Source organism: Limulus polyphemus, unplaced genomic scaffold (assembly GCF_000517525.1).
Source record: "Limulus polyphemus unplaced genomic scaffold, Limulus_polyphemus-2.1.2 Scaffold5427, whole genome shotgun sequence".
NCBI classification, from domain to species: Eukaryota; Metazoa; Arthropoda; class Merostomata; order Xiphosura; family Limulidae; genus Limulus; species Limulus polyphemus.
The window spans coordinates 3614-17610 of NW_013671037.1; the positions used below are offsets into that span (position 1 = coordinate 3614).

The 13997-nt window shown below is 31.2% G+C and overlaps 1 protein-coding gene across 2 annotated transcripts in view; it reads right to left on the reverse strand.

Annotated features, from left to right (window-relative positions):
- Positions 1–5704: 5704 nt before the first annotated feature.
- Positions 5705–13997, reverse strand: part of LOC106472572 (synapse-associated protein of 47 kDa-like) — a 50496-nt gene continuing 42203 nt past the window's right edge. Inside the window, exons 7-8 of one of the 2 annotated variants that reach the window (XR_002613486.1) lie at positions 10803–11136; positions 5705–8899 (exon numbers count right to left, since the gene is read on the reverse strand). Coding sequence is in view for 1 of the 2 variants with exons in the window: in XM_013933225.2 (XP_013788679.1) it covers positions 8850–8899; positions 11065–11136 (122 nt within the window). In the remaining variant the exon portion in view is untranslated. The remainder of the gene's footprint in view (positions 8900–10802; positions 11137–13997) is intronic. The other variant, XM_013933225.2, reaches the window with a different exon arrangement.

A 13997-nucleotide genomic window follows, 5' to 3' on the forward strand; every position in this document is an offset into this window, starting at 1 on the left:
GAACCACTATTGGAGACAATGACCTTCGTCTTGTGAGTGACATTGCTTCTCCATCAACATCTAATTGATCATCATTCAACAGAATAAAGTAAGTATCAACTAGATGGAGTGGTGGCTGCACTTGAAGTGCTGCAAGGTCAGCCAGGATTCTGTCAGCTCTGCTATTAACCAGAAATCCAGCTCACGCCTATGTATCTTTACTAGCATATAATAAACACCATCATGCCCTGCTTAAATGAGCTGCACTGACCATAAAACTTTTGATGGTGGCGAGACCTGACATAGGCTCCACTACTTTCCTGGAGCAGGAGTGGCAGCAGTCATAGCTTGCCTACAACTTTCCTGCTCTGCTGAATGGTGGGGTGGGTGTTGCATATCTTTCACTGTGGTAAGATATGGGTAGTTTACTATATAGTATCCTATCAGCTCACAACCAAAGCAGATGCTTCAGTCATCTTTTCTGCAGTAATGTATGTTTAGATGTATTGGCAACATTTGCTGCAGTAGAAACATTATAGGAAGCCCTCAGAAGCGTTGTTCACTCACTGGTTCACAGTGTGGTAATGTTATAATGCTGAGAGGTGTCTGCAGCTAGTTTGTCTTCAGTGGAAAATGGATTTTCTATGATTTAGGCATCTCAGGATGGCATTCTGGTCAAGGTACAGCTACAGCAGACTTATACCTCTCCTGTGACTTGTTCAAAGTTGCCACTTCAAACCTAGCCATTTCAGATACAGCCACCATTGAGGTGCAGATGTCTCGAACACCTAAGTGATGCCATATAGCTTTGTTTGACAGTCCCTCCCCAAAATCATCCACGGAGATATTATCATGATCCACTGATGTCATACTGAGATATACCTCCCATGTAGATGAAGAAAACCATCTACCTAAGTTAGTATGCAAAGATATGGTGTTGCATTCAAGTCTATGATTCCACACATTGCAAGCAATGATCTATTTAAAATATTTAAGGAAGCAGTCTAAGTCTTCCTTAACTGTACCATTAAATAACAGAAGAGAAATTTGTTTCATCTCACTTGCATCTGAAACTTTGAAAACAAGTCATGTTTAGTGGAATTCCAGTCGACACCAGGTTGACACACCCATGGTATACAAAGCATACACTAGGGTTGGTGACTAGGGATACCTACACTTAAACTAACATTTGACCCCTGCTCCTGTGGGCAGAATGACAAGTTGATGTAGAAACTTGTCTTTCAACTGTATATGACCCCATAGTTTAGGGCCTACTGTGTCAGTAGCATGCCTTCCATCTTGGAGAGAATTTTGTCTGCACCATGTGTCACCAACGCTACCAATCAGTGCTTGTTATTTCTCTTGGTAATGAGACACTTCTACTGGCGGGATTCATCCACCAGCAGCACCTCCATCTTCTTTGGTTGGTCACAGGTGTCGATGACCAGGGTTGGTTTTTGGGTTGCTCTTATCAGTGACACTCTGAGTATCTTATAGAGACCTCCAGCTGCAAGTCACTTCATGGTCCCTCAGTTGTCTATGCTTCTTATGAGCTGAGAGTACTGTTTAGGGATAGCTCCTGTTCAACAATTCTGTAGATCCCAGGTTACAGTTCTCCTTCCTGAGTTTGTAGCCAGATATACAGCTCTATGCAGCATTTGCAAAAGACCTATGTTCAGAAGAGGGCTTCTGGACCCTATTAGTTATTACATTGACTCATGGTCTACCCTCAACAATGAAATCTTCCCTCCGTGCTTAAGTCTTTCATCTATAAAATACCATTTCCAAAGTACAAACTTATGCAACAAAAGTACAAAGAACAAAAAAGTACACCCATCAAAATAAGGAAAAATTAGCATTGAGTTAAAACTGAAAATTTGACTTAAATGAGTTGAAGTAAAAGGACTGACCACAATGTTAAACAAAATAAGATCAATCTTTATTTAATACAACAAGGCAAAAGATGAGTGTACAGAATGTCAAACAGTGTTTTTAGATTAGAGATATTTTGAAATCCTCTACCTGTTTTCAAGAAATTTCAATATTCTGTTCTAAAATAAGAGAGTATGACATTATACATACATGGAAACAATAATTTCATTTCTCTCACAGTGCAGTTATTGGTTGTCCCAAATGAAGAGTTTATCCTCCAGGCATTTCTAAACCTAAACATAGCAATGCTACTGAATAATGCAGATACAACTAAATTTCCACAAATATCATCCATGTGTAACTAGCAAATAAAATAAAGTCAACACTGTATAAGGTGGATTTCCTGTATTGAAATTCTGTAAGCACTCTTAAAAGCATCTATAACTGAAATATTTTGAAAACTTTAGTAAACTAAACAGTTATCTTCCTTTCTAAGATAAGAAAATATATACTTTTCCAAATACCACAATATTTGTACATTTTTCTTAGTTTTGAAGAGTGAAATCATGAATACTTACTCTTTCAAAATGAATGAAAAGTTAGTGTTTCTTTTGTTTTTGAGTGGTTTTGATTTATAAATATTTTGGTTGGTATTACTGAACTCTTTCTGTATTTTGTGGATATTATTGAATGATTTTATCTCAGTGTTATTTTAAACAAAGTAGTTGTTATCTATGAATTTTGTTAACTACATTTAGTTATAGTGTTATAACACTATTTTTGTATAAACATATTATGTTTAACTTGTATCAAAAGGCAAGTTGGAGTTAACTGAAAAGTTATGAAACCTTCAAGGTTAGAAGCATTTATCACTGCTTGTAAAATAGTTAATTTCAGTTATCACTGTAAGTTGTTTGTTTCAATTCTATACTCGACTCCCCTCCTTTCCCATTGGATATGAGGTAATCTCAGTGTCAAACAAACAATGGCAGAAGACTCATGTTTATGTGATATAGTTGTATTCACTGAATAGTGACTGTTGCCATAGTCAGGGGACTGGCCAGTCAAGAGCCTTCAGAAGAAATGTTCGACTCCAAGAGAAGATAGTATGCTTGCATGTAGTCAAACAAAGGGTAGAGAGGTCTTCCATAGGATCAATGCCAACAGAGGTAGCAGTCTATATAAATAAACTCTATTGTCTCTCTAAAGGCTTACTGTAAATAATTACTTTGCAATTAACTTTCTGGATGTATTTATAATTTTCTATTAATTCTGAATTATTTTACATGCATTTTGGACTTGGGTATGTATATATCAAAATCAATGTATACTGTATACACATCACCAAATTTTGTTCAGAATTTGTATTAATATTAATGTTTTGTAATTTATTTAAATTCTGGTTTTTCTTGCTTGAGTGAAATTTTGTATTGTGTGTTATAAACTGGTCTGGTCAAAGGTCTTTAACACATTTTGTATTCTTTTTTTTATATTAGAAATGTATTTTAACTCTGATTTATATCCTAATTTTGATGTGTATTCTGAACTGTATCATTATTTTATGTATTGTAATTTCATTTGAAGTTGAGTTTTCATTTTATTCTCTTTTAAATTGTAATTTAACCTTAATTTTAGCTTTTTTAAAATTTAACTTAAAATTATTTTCAAGTTAGGTTTTTATTATTATTTTTCAGCTGGCTGCTGGAGTTTTTGTGTTTCCATTCATTGTCTTTGGGTGTCACCTTGGGGAGATACTACTGCATCTTATGACCTGTAGTCTAATATTTATTTTAAAATGAGGGTTTGAAAAAACCCTGAAGATAAGGAAGGAGTTTAATGTCATCATACTCCACTCTTTCTTAACAGGTATAGAATATTTCTTAATGTGAATGTATTTTTCTAAATTTCCATGCAGTTTCTACTTTTAGTTAATTACATCTGGGTTGGCCAGATGTCACAAAGATACTATTCATTATACAGAAGTAAAGTTACATACCACAACTTTTCTTTATAAGGCTCAAGTTTGCATGTATGGACTTTGGAGAAGTTTGCCTTATCAAGTAGGTCATAAAGAAACTTTTATAAACTGGCTTGGAATATGTATGTAGAACAATGATTGAGGTGTGGAATTTAAAGAATAGGACCTTGGTCTGACTATGCAAGTGTGGAAATTCACACAGTTCTGTTTCTTATCTCTAGCTCTCATTTATTCTTGTACTCTTGCATATTGTCTTACTGTCCATCATCCAGCAGCCAGTCCAGAAAGAGCAAAACTGTAAGCCCTGCCTGTTTAGTAAGAACAACTTTATATTTTCTAAGATCTCTTTTGTTTCCTTTGCATATGTGTTGAAAATTATTTTCTACATAACATTTCCCAACTCTGTTGTGTTGCAGATACTTTCACCTACCTTTTGACACTACATGTTCAAAATATTTTCAACTCAGAGCATCAGTGGTACATGTTACAATATGAGACTTGAAGTTTTAGGGGTCGATGAATCTTGTAGACAATTGATTTAAAACTTTTAAGACTTAAGTTAATCCTTGTCACTCAAATAAAACTTTACTTCGATGATACATAGTTTGATTTTCTCTTCATTATTAAATTTTAGGTTTAACTTTTATCTTAAGTCAATACAGCATGGCAAAATGAGTTATCTTTTAAAAATTGCTATTAAAACTCAGAGGTATTTTTTTCATGCAATTATAATTTACAAATCTTTTATCAGGTCTCAAATAGAGTACTGTTACATAGTTATCCTTGGCTTATTCTTATTCACAACAAAAGATAACTGACTTCCATCATGCTTTTCTCCGTAAATAAGCTCATTTTCAAATTATTTGAAGTCACCTTATTTCACTCAACTTCAGATGCAAAACCTCTCTAAAACATTTTTTGATAAAAAATATATATTACTTCTGGATGGGTTAAATAAATATCACTTAACTTTCTCTCTATTAGTATTTTTTTTTTTTTCACTGTTTGACCCTGAAGGACATGTTACACACTTCCAATGTTTTGGGTGAGGCATTTAATAATGCTTTTAGCCACTGCACATCTTCCCTACATTTTGCATGATTTTCATCTCTTCCTTTCATTACTTTTTTTTAAACCATATTATCTTTTCTGTTACACTCTTTCCATCATCAGGGAAAAGTATTCCACTTGATATTCAATGTAATTATTGTCAAGTATTCTTCTTCTCAGTCTTATAAGTCTTTTTGCTGGTGACCACCCAAGCTGTGTAGGTTATCAGTTGATTTCTGTGATGAATTAACACCAGCTTTTTAAAAGAATTCTAAGACATTACAGGTGAAAGTAAAGAAGAATATTTTATATGCCAACCACATGATATCTGCTGTATCTAGTGCCAACAAGGCTTTTCTCTCAATACCAGGATTCATCAAGATAGACCTTGTTATCACTTGCCATATTTTCACTATAGAAAGAAACCACTTAATTGTTTTTTAAAAGCAAATAATAATATGACAAGCTATTTTAATAAGATATTCCATGTAAAAAAACAAACAGAAAACTTGATTTTTCATTGAGTAATATATGCAAATGTGAGTATATTACTACCATATATAAAAATATTAGATTGTATTTGAGAGGAATTATTCTTCGTATACATTACACCTTTTTATTTATGTTAAAAATATATGCAATCATACAATTAGTAGTGTTTTTTTGTATTTAAACTAATTCTGAAACTACTGATAAGTTCCAGCAAATTCAGTACAAAGTATACATTACTGAACTGTAGCTTTACATTTTTCATAATACTTTCGTAGAATGTTGTTCAGCAAAAATGCTTAAAGCAGCAGAACATTAAAATGAGCACATGCACAATCAGTGATTTAAATATTTTATTTACATTCATGGAAGAAATATTACACCAAATCCTATACAAACATTACATTTAATAAAAGGAGCTTAAAATAAAGAAAACTGTCACAAATACTTATCACACTCAAATGATATCTTAAGACATTCATGTTCGGAACCAATATCTATCCCAGCTGCAAGATGTCAATTCCAAGAAACCAGTACCTGTACATGATTTATTAGAGCATGTGATGAACTCTGCTGGCTAAAATAAGTTATTTAATTTTCATACATGTGAAGATAATACAAAGAATTATCAGTTCAGTTCCTCAGTTCATATCAAATCTACCACTCTCAAATGATTGGTTCAATTTTATTTCCTAATTATATGTATATATATATATATATATTCTATCAAATTATTACAAGTTATCAATAACTCTTACACGATCAATTGTTTTAATGATGCCATTATTAATATTACTTTGAAGTCAAAATCTCAAACTACACGTATTATTGTCGATCAGACGTAGTTACCTATAGCTGGTGTCTTCCTCACCAATTTCTAGAGAAATAATGCTAAGAAGATTGATCTCTCACATCGTTAAATACTGCAGAAAAAAAAATGCTTAAAGGAATATGCTGAGGAATCACTTTGTAGCCCATTCCTGACAGACCTCTTAACCCCTACATACTGTAAGGAAACTGGTAGAGAGAAAATATTACTGAAGTCATTTACAAGATAATATAACTTTACCATTTTGTAAACCAGACTTTAATTTTTTTTATAAGTATGAACAAGAGAATACTAGATGAAAGGTGATATACTTAATATTTTTAGATTTTACTTGATAAATTTAATGGTTGTACATTTCAAAAATTTAGACACGAAATGTAAAGGAACTGTTAAGCATGAATAGTAAACCTAAAAATTACACACATTCTGTACCATATAGTGGTTTGTAATGTGTTACCCATTCCTTTCTATTTAAAAAATGACAATTTGATTTCAACCACACAGAAGAAATGCATGCAAAAGATATAACAACACATATGAACACTGATATTTATCCATTTATAATATACAACACATCCAAACCATATCTACATTTAATTATTACAACAGTTAAATATACTAAACCATCAAGTAAAAGAAAAGATAAAATAAAATTGAATAAATACCAGTTACAAGGAACTATTATCTAAATCTATGTTGTGGATTCTAGCTTTATATGGTAATAATTTATGTAACTGAAAATAATCACCCATTACGTACTAGGACTATCCAATTTCACATTCAAAACAATATCAGTATGAACATCAAGAAAATGCTTCCAGGTGGCACCATCTCTAGATATGCATGAAAAATGCTAACCTATCTCAGAAATGAAATTTGAAAAAAAACAAATTTTAAGCCAATAACTAGTTATCAGAAGTGATGTTTCATATACCATTAAACTGTGAATGCATATTATTTAATGCTACTAAGGTGGATAAACAGGTTTTCATTACAAAAAGTTGTTTTAAGTATAGAAATTAGGTAGTTGCCAATTAACTTCAAAATACTTCATGTTCAATAAATTTATAAAATGTACAATGACATTTTTTGTAAATTGTATATAAACAAAGTCTTCTTAGTTTTTGTAACAGAACATCAGTATAACTAAGCTTATTTAACCTTTTCGATGCTTGATAAGTCTCAAAAACCATTGCATACAAACATTTGTACTAAATGACATAGAACATTTAGCTCCATTTTAACAAAAACCAGGGTCTTTTAACTTATAATATACATATCTGTAGTGAAAAACACCAAATTAAATATCTAAAGGTTTTTGACGCCCTGCCATTATCTAGATAACCATTTATACAGCAAACACAAATGGTTGCTGAAGGTTACAGATAACACACACAAAAATGGTTACTCAACGTTATAAATAATACACAATTTCATCCTCATGTGCACAATTTTACACTTTTCTGCAAATTAGCAATTCATAAATTGTACCAACTGGCAAGTCTTTCTCCAAATGGCCAAAAATATTTTGGCCATACATTATATTCTTGAAAACTCTTTAAAATTATATAAAGAAAAGTTCAATGAAAAACAAAGTTATTTCTTAAGATTTATTTTTACACAATATTCAAAAATTTCAGATCAAAACACCTTCCTTAAAACTTTATTAAACTGTAATACATCAATAAACAAAATATAATTTAACTCCTGTCTACTATTCACAAAGCATATCTGACAGTTGGGAAATAAAAACAAACAAAATAGACAAGAATGTACTCAAATTAAAAATATCACATTTCAGATTTGTAACTTGACTAGATAGCAAGAAAGGTTCACTCACTTCTGTAACAAAAGAACTACTTTCAATAAATGAATTGCTGACATCCATTCTGCAAAAATTTCTAACAAAGAAAGGAATGTTTTTGTTTTTTTCATAACATATACAATTCAAAAACAAAACTTTACATCATAATTCTGAAATTGTAGACATTAGAATTTAAAGATGAATTATAAAAGAGAAAAATATTGCTACAAATTTGGGCAAACAGGAAGTTTTCAGTTATAAAGTGGTGTCATCTATTGTATTAACAATGAAATATTTTCTTTTTTAACAAGATCACTATTTTACCTGCTGGCTATGCATTCCAATATCTAATCAAAATAAAGAGCAATGTCTTCTGTTAAACACATTCACTTAATGAAGGAACTTGCATATTTATCAACAAAAGAAATATTCTAATCTGTAACTGTATCACCTCAATAAATATACAAGTCAGTCCTTGTCTACTATTCTCAAAGCAATTCTGATATATGAAAAATAAATAACAAATATTCACAGTTGGAAAGTTGTTTTCATAATAAATTTAATATATATGCAACAATCAAACACTTCATTAAGAAAAAAAGTCTTTCCAAAATATTTAATTCTAAGATTCTGATACCAGGTGACAATAGTTCTCAACAAAGTGTGTTAGGTGGAAGTCATAGATGTTGTCCATACCATATTTCCTAAGTTATCTATAAGTAATATACACTGCCCTCATAATACAAAGTAATAATCTTATAAACAGGAAATTTCAGAAAATTTTAAACATATAATATCACGTGTATGATAGTCAACTTTAAAAAAAAACATTACTTCCAGTTATAACCTCAGAGCTTCAAATTTTTAGGGATCACCTCAAAACCTTGTAATTCGTGATCTGTAATAATAAAATAAAAACAGCAAAAGTTGTAAATAATTAGTGCATTATTTTATGAAATATTTAGTAAGAATGTAAGGTTAAAATAGTTTCTTGAAACAGCTTTAGCCTACAAAATAGCATAGATTTACAATTAAATTCACTCATTCTTATTAAAATTCATATGCAGTTGTGTAATACTCATTCTTATTAAAATTCATATGCAGTTGTGTAATACTCATTCTTATTAAAATTCATATGCAGTTGTGTAATACTCATTCTTATTAAAATTCATATGCAGTTGTGTAATACTCATTTTAAAATACTTACTTTTTAATAAAACAATTTTATTGTACACAATTCAAAAAATGACTGTTCTCAGTCTCAAAATTACAATAAAATACAAAATATATTACTATACAGGATAAAAGAAAAAACCCTGATGAGACTGCAGACAGTCTCGTATACTCAAGAAGTTTCTTGTATATTACTGCATTATCCTGTGTTGTTATACTAAAAAGTGAGTTTTTTTAACATCACTCATTCTTGTTTGAAACCTTTTATTTCATAAGTTGTAGAGACTAACTTGTAGCTCAAGGCTCAATTTATGAAAAATATTTCCTGTTTTATAAGTTATAATTCTATTACTGGCATTTGTTGTTAGATATACATAACTATTTCTGTTTAAGTATAGCACAAGTGTTAAACTTAGTTACTTTTTGAAGAGATAGTTTATCGTAGGTTTTTTTACATAACTGTGTACGAATAATACATTGTGTAGTTCAATTGTGAATTGGCACTTGTTATATTATTGCATCTATTTCTATTTTTTTCTCCTTGTTTCGACTGAGTGTTATTGCATCATATTATTGGGTAGTGTTTAAAATGTTCTAGGTCTCTGTCAGTCTATAAATATGCATACAAAATGTAGTTAAATTACAATAGACAGTTAGTTAGTTAGTTAGACAGATAGCAAGAGCTAGATTGTGTGTTTGTGAGTTTAGCAGTAAAGAGCTTATAGTGGTGCTTTTTGTTAAAATGAAATTATCACAGAGTGTATTGTAACATTAGAGTAGAGAAGAATACTTTGTCTTGTCAATTTTGTTCTAAAGTAACTGAACAAACCTATATGGACTTTGACGAAAAGACGATTATTTAAAGCTATGGATACAACTGTGGTGATAAACTGTGTAATGAACATTTGTATAAACATTTGATTTGTTTTAATATATCATTTTTAAAGAAGTGGACTGTATGCTGTTTCTTTATTGTTGAAATTTATCACCAACAAGTCACAGACACCTACTGTAAATAATCCTACCCATCTACATATAAAAAACCTGACATTTGTATTTTTCTCTTTTACCTTTGTTCTCTATATTTGTATATTTGCCTACTACTCTGGTCAATAACAAAACTTACATTTACAAATGATAAGTTTATGTTCCTAATTTACTTTTATTTCTATGGAAAATGTTTTCAACAAGAAGGGCACATTTATTAAAGTATAAAATAAATTTTCAATCTCCTAGTTTATTTATACCAAAGGATATTATAAAATATAAAATCATTTATTGTGGGGAAATAAATTTTAAGCATGATTCATTTATTATATGAATTTAATGTGTTTTTCTAACCATTGTCATTTTGCTACAAGTTGTTCTACAGGCATGAATGGTTGAAATTCATCAACCTGATTAATATGTTCTATTAAAGATCTTTCAACAATTACATTTTTTATGTAATTTGTACCACTATGGACTCTGGCATATAATCAAGTAAATAGTGAAATTTATCTTTTAGCTAGACACAAGCTTCAGGGCAAAAAAGTTACTATGTATGAAAAACATATTAATAAGTACTTTATTAAAGTTAGTGTAGTTCAATTACTTAAATAATAAGAATATCTCATATAAATACTCACCATCAGTACTCCCAGGTTTGCAAAAATTTAAAGCAAAAATCTTTAAATATCTATGTTCCACATACAATTTACAGCCACAAATCAATGTTTAGACACTATCTAAAACTAACATAGCAAATTCATTGTTTTTTTGAAGGATCAACAGCCTTTAGATACTATATTTTTTTTTCATAACATCAAATATCTATTTCCAGCAAAATACAATAGTGAACTTAGAGGAATGTTTTCATAAATTTGTCAGTTAAATGATATGTTTACTAACCATCCCCTGGTGTTGGTTCTTTTCCAAGCAGTTTCATTTCCTCCTCATAATCATGAATATTCTGCCGCTTCTCTACCACAAATGAAAATAACACATTATAACATATAAAATAGAAAATAACCTTTTCCACAAATTTCACACATACATAATGACATAATTTTCACTTGAAAACCATTCTATAGTATCTTGCTTCTAGTGATAACAAAACAAAAAAAACAAACTATAATCAAAATATTTCAATGAATATAAAAAGAAAAAAATCACCATCATAATACTAATTTTCTTGATATGTTTTAACTTCCATAAAAGATCAACTATTTCAATCAACACATGGTTTTCTAATTTTATGAAGAAATACTTCATGCTCTGCTTTTTACTTTGTACTGTGGCACAAGTTACATTATCACACAATGACAAAATAAAAATAAATTCATGACAGTTGGTGCACTAAACTTGATACATAGATTTGTTCCAAGTAAAAATCAAGCAAAGTTTATGACATTTGCCATGTAAATTCAAGGTGTCACTGTTTTTACCTGCAAACAGGAAGATAATATTCCACATTTTTCTGTAAAAAAACTCAAAGATAACCTACTCCTTCAAATCCAGAGAAATCTAAATAATATTCAGATTACATGACCTGTATATAGCTGGAACAAACATTTTATTTGAATCAAATTATGTCTTTATATTTTCTTTAGGGCAAAAACTAAATCAGTAAATTTTACTTCCTCGAGCTTCACTGTCTCTTCACCTTTTTTGAGTTTTTGATTCTAGAACTCATAGGCTCTTGTGGTCTTTTCTACTGTGTGTTTTTTTTTGATGAAGATGACACAAGACTTGAAACTGAATACTACACAACATGTTCTCAATAAGTTTCCATCATTTAAAATTATTCTACAGCCTGTGGTACCGTTATTTCCCGCTTGGGTATATAGATGTGATGCAAAAAGTCCCTAAATTATTCAGTGAGGTTTTGGATAATTCCAATCCAGTAAGCACCTGCTTAGTTGCCAAAACTGAATTTTCCTCTTTTACAGAAAACATTCTTCTTCCTCATTTTTGGGGGTTTATCTGAACCATCCCAGGGGATTCTCACCTTTTTCTATGAACTGATGAGAATGAGGAGACTAGCAAAATGATTTTTGTTGTGACCTGTACCACCGTCACTGAATTTAGGAATTTTCCTCAGATGAGGCAGTTTTTACTTCAGTTTGGATTAGGTATATTACAAAGTATCTGTTGAATGTCCTGTTGAATGCTGAAATTTATAATTTACCACCAAGTTCAAGTAAATAGAACCTTCTAAACTAAAACTAAGCAAAAAAGGAAACTCATGAGATAAACAGGTTCTCAATAGACAGGTTACTCTTATGGTATACAGATACCTCATTCTTCTAGAGTATACATTCCATATTCATTTTAAAACTTCAATCCGGGTCATGTAACAATTCTGCCAAAAGTGTTACTTTCTGTAGCAGGATCCAATCATAAACGTTATTTACTGTTGCATGGGACAGTTGTATTGTGTTTTACCTTACCTTTTGTTGAACTTGTAGCATTCCGCCACAATTTAATTCTTCGTATTGTTAGCCAGCACTGGGCAGCTGTAGTACAATTATGTACTACAGCTATTTCCTCTTCTTGATCAGCCTATATTCAACTTTATCTTCTATGTGCCTCAGCAAACAGTGTTTGTTTATAATCATCTTGATATTAAGTTTTATCTCTTTCTTCTTTCCTCTAACAAAACACTACATCTATCATTTTAACACTAGGCACAAAAAGCTTTTTTCACTGGGAAGTTCAGCTAACTCTGTGCTTAGTTTATCCTTTGAATACTACAGTTAACCTTGCCTAAAATAAAATTTAGGGTTGTAACAAGGAACTAATATAAAGGTGTTAGGTGTGGTCCATATACCAGCTTGTACAATTTCCTTCAGTAAGCGACAAGACTGAGCTGCCAGGGACATCAAGATATGTCAAACTTGATGAGATGAGACCCAAAGAAAACTCCACTTCTTCAATGAAAGCCGAGAGTAAGCCATACACACAAAATGACAAATCCAACTTGTCAAAGTGAAAGGGGATAAGTCACATGATACAGTAGAATCCCAATAGATAAACAAATGCTTCAGTGCATGCCACATAACATCAGAGCTTAACCAGGCATAAAAGACAATCTGGATCTGAGCAGTCGAATAAATGTGAAATGGAGTGAAGACGAATAGGAGAGAAAGTCTTATCTCCTTCTCTAGCAGCTGCAGTTTTGGGTAGAAAACACCTGTCTGGATACAACAGAACATAAGTCGAATAGTAAAGAATCTTGTGAACAAGAAGTGCAAACATATCCAAACATCAATGCCCGCTAGCCAAAAACAGAAGAAAATAAGTCTTGAGTGAAAGATAATATATGAACATGACCCTAAAGGTTCAAAAGGTGGACAAGATAAGGCATGGAGAACCACTGTGATTTCCCATTATGAACCTGAAAAGCTCTATGTGGACAGATAACCTTAAATGATTTCAGAAGTAATGACAAAACCAGGACTCAAAACTTTTCTTCTCTAAGAAAATCAAAGAGTAGCCAATAAAACAGCCTTATACAGGGCAATAGATAAAGCTGCTAAAACTTTGTCAAATAACCATGTCAGAAATTGAGAGCCATGTGGTACAGAGGGAAGAGAAGGGTTAAACCTATGTTTGAGAGATCACTGACTTTACTATAATCACTAAAAAAAATCAGGCTTACCTCTCCTCAACAATCGAAGGCAAGTACTTTATTTCTTGTTTTTCATATTTGTTCTTTATTTATTATTCTAAAAGTAACTAAAATTAAAAGTATGGATCTCCAAGTTATTCAAGACTAGATTAGGTAAAATAAGTAATAATAATAATATAATTAAAATGGTTCATGAGGCACACACACGAGC